The sequence below is a fragment of the Oncorhynchus clarkii genome, chromosome 16, assembly GCF_045791955.1.
Source record: "Oncorhynchus clarkii lewisi isolate Uvic-CL-2024 chromosome 16, UVic_Ocla_1.0, whole genome shotgun sequence".
In the NCBI taxonomy this organism is placed as follows: domain Eukaryota; kingdom Metazoa; phylum Chordata; class Actinopteri; order Salmoniformes; family Salmonidae; genus Oncorhynchus; species Oncorhynchus clarkii.
The window spans coordinates 38,912,827-38,920,561 of record NC_092162.1 but is presented as its reverse complement, the minus strand read 5'-3'; the positions used below and the strand labels follow the sequence as shown (position 1 = coordinate 38,920,561).

General features: G+C 42.1%; 2 protein-coding genes across 5 annotated transcripts in view; one reads left to right on the top strand and one right to left on the bottom strand.

Annotated features, from left to right (window-relative positions):
• The first annotated feature begins 1,116 nt into the window (after positions 1-1,116).
• Positions 1,117-5,950, top strand: LOC139368408 (glycoprotein-N-acetylgalactosamine 3-beta-galactosyltransferase 1-B-like). Its single transcript, XM_071107257.1, has 5 exons — positions 1,117-1,200; positions 1,467-1,602; positions 2,411-2,572; positions 2,837-3,339; positions 4,459-5,950. The coding sequence occupies exons 1-5, from the start codon at positions 1,117-1,119 to the stop codon at positions 4,792-4,794; spliced, it is 1,221 nt and encodes a 406-aa protein (XP_070963358.1). The 3' UTR covers positions 4,795-5,950.
• A 54-nt stretch (positions 5,951-6,004) lies between these two features.
• The window catches only part of LOC139368409 (tachykinin-3-like), a 52,637-nt gene continuing 50,906 nt past the window's right edge, over positions 6,005-7,735 (bottom strand). For all 4 annotated transcript variants that reach the window (XM_071107261.1, XM_071107258.1, XM_071107260.1 and 1 more), the window contains 4 exons: positions 7,517-7,549; positions 7,321-7,374; positions 6,598-6,676; positions 6,005-6,118 (listed from right to left, as the gene is read on the bottom strand). In XM_071107261.1, the coding sequence (XP_070963362.1) occupies positions 6,100-6,118; positions 6,598-6,676; positions 7,321-7,374; positions 7,517-7,549 (185 nt within the window). In that variant the 3' untranslated portion in view covers positions 6,005-6,099. The remainder of the gene's footprint in view (positions 6,119-6,597; positions 6,677-7,320; positions 7,375-7,516; positions 7,550-7,735) is intronic.

Below are 7,735 nucleotides of genomic sequence, written 5' to 3'. Positions count from 1 at the left end.
TTAGGGGCCCTAAACTACATTTTGTTTCCCACACCTTGCGAGCAAAACATTTTCTACACATTTTGCCATGTAGCGTATAGAAAACTTTTCAGTTTTTAAAGCACTTGGCTGCAAATCTACATATTTTGCAATGGGGTAGAGAGTTGATTTTGCTATTTTATAACTCATATCATGCAATTCCACTCCATTCCACTCCATGGGGCGGAGAAAACCATTTTTAGTTTTACAGCTAATTTTCTGCAATTCTACACATTTTGTCATAGGGTGAAGAGAAATGTTTGCCGTTTTTAATATGAAGCGTCACTAGTAAAAGGAATGGGTGCCCCCCAGTCGGTAATTCGACCATGATTACTACAAATGTAGATAGCCTTCCACTAGACTCATTTACCAATCTCAAAAAGGTTAGCTGATGCACAACCAAATATTGAAATGGCACCTTGTGCATTCTACTATTCTAACTCTCAACAATAAGTTGAAACTCTGAGTTCCCCCAAAATATTGATCCGTAGAGATCCTCTGGTTAAAAAAAAGAAGCCCCATGCCAGTGATTGGGGACATTGCCCTGTGGCAGTTGCCTTTCGGATGGGACATTAAATGGGTGTCCTGATTCTCTGTGGTCACTAAAGATCCCATGGCACTTATCGTAAGAGTAGGGGTGTTAACCCCGGTGTCCTGGTTAAATTCCCAATCTGGCCATCATACCATCATGGCCACCTTTCAATTGGCTCATTCATTCATCCCTCCTCCTCTCCCCTGTAACTATTCCCCTGGTCGTTGCTGTAAATGAGAATGTGTTCTCAGTCAACTTACCTGGGAAAATAAAACAAAATAGAACAAGGCCCCTGACTTGGCCTTCAGTGTGTATATAATACAGACAGTTGGACAGAACTATCATGTTCCATGCAAGATAAATAGAGATTAGTATCAGCTATATTCGGAATATTTTGTGCCTGACGAAAACAATAGGTGAAGTAAATGGTCGACATATGTTTCTGCCTTTTCAATCCCATTGTGTTCCAATCTCAGAAGAGATGCTGTAATTGGAGTGGACCAGGAAGTACTAGAGAGGAGAAGGAGGAGGAGGAGGAGGAGAGGAGGGAAGAGGAGGATACCACCATGAAAGGTCTGAGTGCCTCCAGGTTCTGCTTCTACTTGGGTTTCGTAGTGGGGACCCTCAGCCTGTACCTCTTCCTGCGCCAGGTGTGTTACACATCTATAATCTAGTGGCCTTAAACATCTATATCAACTATTCAGGTAGCCATATAATATTACAATAATATACTTCTGTAATTATTATTCAGATATCCGTATACACCTGTAATTACGGTACTCTCTCCCTGCATTAGTGCACCTACGTAGTACATCTGTCATTACTGTTGACTGTGTTGATGTTTGATGCTTGGTGTTATCAGTCAGTAAACTTGTTTGTACTTGTACCACACCATATTTATAATGTGAACATACAGCTATGGTTTGAGAGGAGCATGGAGCTCCCTGTGCTGGGAGGGGTCCAGAGCAGCTCAGTAGCAGCGGTGGCAGAGGAGAGGCAGGCCAGTGTGGAGAGAGCAGCCCTCATCAATCTCAACGTCCCGCACCACACAGGTACACAGGCCCAATAAGGCCAGGGCCCATCCCAGTGAAAGGAAATGGAGTGCCTCTGAAGATCTCGTAAATCTGTGTGGAAGTTTGAAAGAAGTGCGTTGTGAACGTTTTGTACTTTAATATCGAAAATGAACCTCGAAAATGAAAAGACTCTTTCCAAAGCATACATCTAGCCAATTTAAATATGACTAATATACAGTGTTACTCTATTCCTGTATAAGGGGACACTGCAGCACTGTTCGTCCCCAGTGCCTTTGTTATTGTTTTGTTGGTGAAACCAACTTGTGGAGCCTCCGGTAGCTTGGTAAAAACTAATTGCAGTACATATTCTGCTCTTCTATTGCTCGTGATGTCAGTTGGGGAAAAAAACTGTGTTTGTTGTAATATCATGGAAGTTCTACCAATTAGATGGGCAAGCAGCAGTTGCTACATTCATTGTTGGACTTGATATGATATGATGTGTACCCATTGATTCTTGTATAATATATCTTGTAAATGCCTTATGAGCTTAGTTCAACTGTCGTAACCCATCAGAACACGAAACATAAGCTTGTTTTACACCAATGTTTGTAAACAAAGTAAATGTAAAAAAACATTATATAGCCTCAAAACATGGTTAAAACTATCATTTTTATATCATGGATGTTCCTCGGCATCCATAGCTCTGTCTAATTAATTAGCTAAGCTTTACCCTTAGTTTTTTTTTATACCCGAAACAGGGGTGGGGGACAACGCTTTGTTATGGTTTCTACTGCTGATTGCCGCTTTAAGGATTTCAGCTTAAAAGTTGTGTGGCAATGATTTTCAGGTGAGGACAGTCGCGTGGCAGATGAGTTGTACCGAAAGGTGCGCATCCTGTGCTGGGTGATGACAGGCCCCAGTAACCTGCAGACCAAGGCCCGCCATGTCAAGGCCACCTGGAGCCGCCACTGCAACGTGGTGGTCTTCATGAGCTCTGTTGACGACCCAGGTGGGTACCCAGCCAGGTAGCCTAGAAGGGTATTGAGGCGGGCCGGTTTGAATCCCATGACCAACGGGAAACATCTGGTCAAAAGGATCCTATATAGATGCTATCTCGTGCCTTGTTTCCCTTGAGTAAGGCCCATGACCCTAACTGCTGTGATGCACAATGGCTGACTCCGTGCTTTGTGCCTGACTGACTCTGGGGGAGGTTGCATTAGAAAGCAAAAAACAGTAGGAAAATGGACAATAAAGCATTCTTCTTCTTCGCCAGACTTCCCCACCGTAGGGCTGGGGACAGGGGAGGGCCGCGACCAGCTCTACTGGAAGACCATCCGGGCCTTCCACTATGCCCTGGAGCATCATGGGAACGAAGCCGACTGGTTCCTCAAGGCGGACGACGACACCTTCGTAGTGGTGGACAACCTCCGCTGGGTCCTGTCCAATCACACGCCCGAGGAGCCCCTCTACTTCGGCAAGCGCTTTAAGCCCTATGCCAAGCAGGGGTACATGAGTGGCGGAGCGGGGTATGTGTTGAGTAAGGAGGCCCTCAGGAGGTTCGTGGAGGGGTTCAAGACCAAGGTGTGTACCCATACCACCTCTGTGGAGGACTTGGCTCTGGGACAGTGTCTGGAGAAGATGGGGGTTCTGGCCATGGACTCCAGGGATACATGGCAGCGGGAGACGTTTCATCCATTCGTGCCGGAACACCACCTGACTGGGAAGTTCTCCAAGAGCTTCTGGTACTGGAACTACTGCTACTACCCCATCGTGGAGGTCAGTCACCACTGAGCTCTCTCTCTCTCTTTCTCCTTCTCTTGTTGTCGTTACTTTTGTTGGCTTTCAGTTCCACTGATTTTTAAGATACAAGCCAGAGCTCACCTTGCTCTTAGTCTCTCTCTCTCTCTCTCTCTCTCTTTCTTCCTTTCCAGTCTCTCTCTGTAGTACCTATCTTATTCATGTAAGACTGTTTAAGATGAACCCAGATAATGGATTACCATTGAATTGAGGGTCAAACTGGGTCAGGAAGACAGTTTTCCAAGAGCTCGAACTTGTTTCCTCTTATAATCCTTTAATTCAATTAATGGCCATCTGTACACTATTGTGCACCAATTGGATATTTGCGGCTCAAGGTTTTTTTGTCTATTAAAGTGTAGGTAGGGCATTTTTTGACCAGGGCATCACTGTCTTGCACAATCCCTCTCTGAAACTAGGTACAATATATGGAATATAGACATTTATTTTCGATGAGCAGCCTGAATATAGGCTACATGCTATGTGAAGGATATATCACTGTGAAAATGACAACGTTAGATGTCTGTCCTTCTAAAGCCTTCATAGAAAGAAAGGAATTACATTAAAGTGGATGATTGCTAAAGTGGATGATTGCAGTGGAGACAATGCACTGTCCACAGTAGGAACATTTCCCATTTTCTTTCATATATTTGTGCTAATTCATTGTGCTTTGCAATGCAAATGAGACACGTTTATTATGAGTCTATCAGACAGGGACCACCGAGGCACATGACAATACACCTGGGGGTAAACAAGCCATTCAGGTGTCTTTGTGGAGGAAACATAGCCAGTGTCTCCTCTGCTTAACAATGACTGTCAGAAATGTGTTATTAGGTTTTCCCCCAGTCAAATATACTTGCAGGAATGTGAAATAGACAGTGAACACTCCAATAGTCCATTTTAAACAGCTGTTTAAGCGATCTGATGTATGCTACAGAGGAGTAAGCGTGTGTGTTCCGAGCTGTATTGCTGTGTGTGTGTGCGTGTGTATGCGTGTGCATATGTCACAGGTGTGTGTTTTAAGGGTGGGATTCTGTCAAAAGATACAGTGGAAGGCCATATAGCAAGTTTTATAGTGCTCAGTTTGCTATTTTCCTCCAGGGTCCCCAGTGCTGCTCAGACCTGGCAGTATCCTTCCACTATGTGGACGCAGAGCTGATGTACACGCTGGAGTACTGGACCTACCACCTCCGTGCCTACGGCTACAGATACCGCTACAGACCTCCACTACCCCAGGGCCTGGTGGAGCGTCTGGCCCAGCCGGAAAGGGCCACTGTGGGGGCAGCTGGTACAGGGACAATACCAGCTGGTGTTATTGTTGTTGGTGGTGGAGACCAGTCCAAAATGGAGGCAGTGTCATATAAAGGGGCTGCGAGGGAAAGTAAAATCCCCATGGACAATAACAGGACTGCAGTCACACAGGAGAGACAGCAGTGATTCTCTTTGGGTCGACGCCTAACTTCCACTTAAGTGGAATGTGAACGTGGTCATGCATTGGTGTCATTTGGGACGGTTTGACTTGAAGCGTTTGAATGTGTTTTTTTAAGGTGATAACGGGAGTGTGTTGTTGTGTGTGATGGAAACAGGACTTGTGAAATGGTCATGCCAGGAACAGGTTCGATATTTCCAACGTTGTGCACCAGTTCCACCACAGTTCAGGTTTGATTGGTTGTGGGGGATTTTATTCATCCATATACTGTACAACTTTTTACTTGAATGTGTTAACTGTTTTTTATCAATATCTGTTGTTGTTTTATCTGATATTCTGTTTGAATTCCAATAGTATGCCGTTAGTGACCATGCATCTGTATATACTTCTAGAGCATTTACTTCATGAGGCCCACGCTGCATAAAAACATTCTGACCTGGACATTTCCTATTGCATGATATCAAGCATTTCTGTGTCTTAGATGTTGATTTAGAAAATCATCATTTCCACAACTAACAGTGCTCCTGTATTCCATTCCCTAATTGACTGTCCATAACTATTCAATTCTATATTGGTATTGCACTTTTAGAGAAATATGAAGGGACCTTTATATGCGTGCACTGAACAATGGTCGTTTCTTAACGTTGTCGAGGTTTTCGTCAGAATCTGAGGTTTTCGGCGTCAGGTCAAGCTGATAGAGCACATTTTTGAATGGTATTACATTGCTCTGTGGTGTAGCTAAGTGTGAGTGTATTTCATGTCAAATGTAATGGCCATATGTTTTTCCCATTTATTATAGATTATCTGCTAAGCAGTTGAATGGCCTTAAAGTGGGGTAGATTATACTTACTATAACTACAGTACTAAAGTATTTTTTTGTACAGTACTACTTAATGTTCATTTTTGGTAACATATTCCGGCACTTTGAATTCTCGTTGCTATGATGGTGGATTTAAAATGTTGTAACCAAATATTTTTCAATTAATTGTCAGTATTGTTGCCACATTTGATTATTTCTTTAATTTGAATCACAAACATATGGTAAAGAAATAGTTCTTATCAGATGGGACTGTTACTGATTTCTTTCAGGTAATACATTATAGCTATTAGTTACTATGACAACTCATCGGGCACATGTTACAGTAGCAGGTTGATTTTGGTCAGTTTAAATTCCACAGATGTTTTCGCAAATACTTTGTTTTGTAAAATAAATAGTTGTTTCTTTTCTGTATTGTATAATAATAACTCCAATCTTCTGAAAAGGGGTTTTGCCTTGGCTGGATGTTAGGGATGGGTCTGGATGAATGTCTTGTCTACAGCCCACGCCGAAACCTGGATAAAAAAAGTAACAGTGGATTTTTAGTTAGACATTTATAATCAGTAAAGTTTCTAGTATTGTTTAATGCAACGCAGAACGTGAGAAAATATAAAGCACTTGATAACTTATTGTTATTCAATGTATTCTACACTCTGAGAAAAAAAGGGTTCCAAAAGGGTTCTTCTGCTCTCCCCATAGGAGAACCCTTTTAGGTTCCATGTAGAACCTTCTGTAGAAACGGTTCTATGTTGAACCCAAAAGGGTTCTACCTGGAACCAAAAACAGTTCTTCAAATTGTTCTCCTATGGGGACAGCCCAAAGAACCCTTTAAAGTTGGAGACACCACCTTTTATCTAAGAGCGTACTGCGTAGAGAGATGAGCTAATGCTGACACATGTACTGTATTTAAAGGCATACGTGGAAACCTGCGTAGCATAAAATGCATGGAGTCTACTAAATGATATGGGAGAGCAAATGCCTCACACGCACACACCTCAGTCTGCACTTATTAAAGAATAAGGCTCCTCTTCTTGTCTCAGGGTATGCCTCCTTTCTCAAAGGACGCATGTTGCCTGTTAGAGAGAACACACACTGGGTCACTGAGCTGGGGGGAAAAAAATCATTATCTCCACTGCACATTGGATTATTATGGAGGTATAGATGAATTATCCCTTTAGTGCAGTGGACTAAATCAGGGTCACACTGAGTGTTTTTTTTTGCTAGTCTTAAACACATCTACTTTGAAACAAAAGTATACACCTCACACACATGGCGATTGGCTTATGAAAAGAAGACACCTGTACCATGTCAGATATAGAGTTGAAATGTATTACATTGTGACGTTGCATCCCAATATTACACTTCATATACATCACAGAAGTCTGAATTATAACAAAACCGCTTGACATAGAAACACCGGATTTTCAGCGTAAAAAAAAAAGTGTACTAATGATGAAAAATATGAATAACATTCCACGCATGAGGCCACTGGAGGGCGTTTTGGTCATTTGACTGCAGGTAATGTATGCCACTTAGCAGATGCTTTTATCCAAAGCAACTTTAAAATATGATCCCTGTATGAATGAGCCCATGACCTTGGTGTTTATTGCTAGTACCACACTCTTATCAACTGAGCCACACAAACTCAGCTGCAGAGGACCATTAGATTAGATTAGAATAGATTCTCATGCCCGCCCGCCCACCCACCCACACTCACCTTGTTCCAAGTTTCTTCTGCCCATAAGCCCAACAAAGACATCATCCATCTCTCCTGTGACAAACACGGTTAAATCATTATCAAATGCCACTGTTCGCAGTATATTAAGTTACATTTGTCAAGATTGTTCTGTTAAAAGCTAATAACATTCCTATTGATGTGTAAAACAAACAGTAAATCAATGGTTAATCCTTACTTTTATGTGGAGAGGGAGGTACTTCATAAATATCTGTGAAAAAGCAAGTCAATTGTAAAAAATGCATAAAACCCAATAAAAAATGTTATTCAATAAAAAAGTAAATTAGTGGTGTGAATACTGTAATTTCCCTGCAGTGAACTCCTGCTTCAACATTGAACATGTTTGAGTAAATAAAGACTGGGACACATTGTTAATTTAGTCAAAACAGAGAAGACT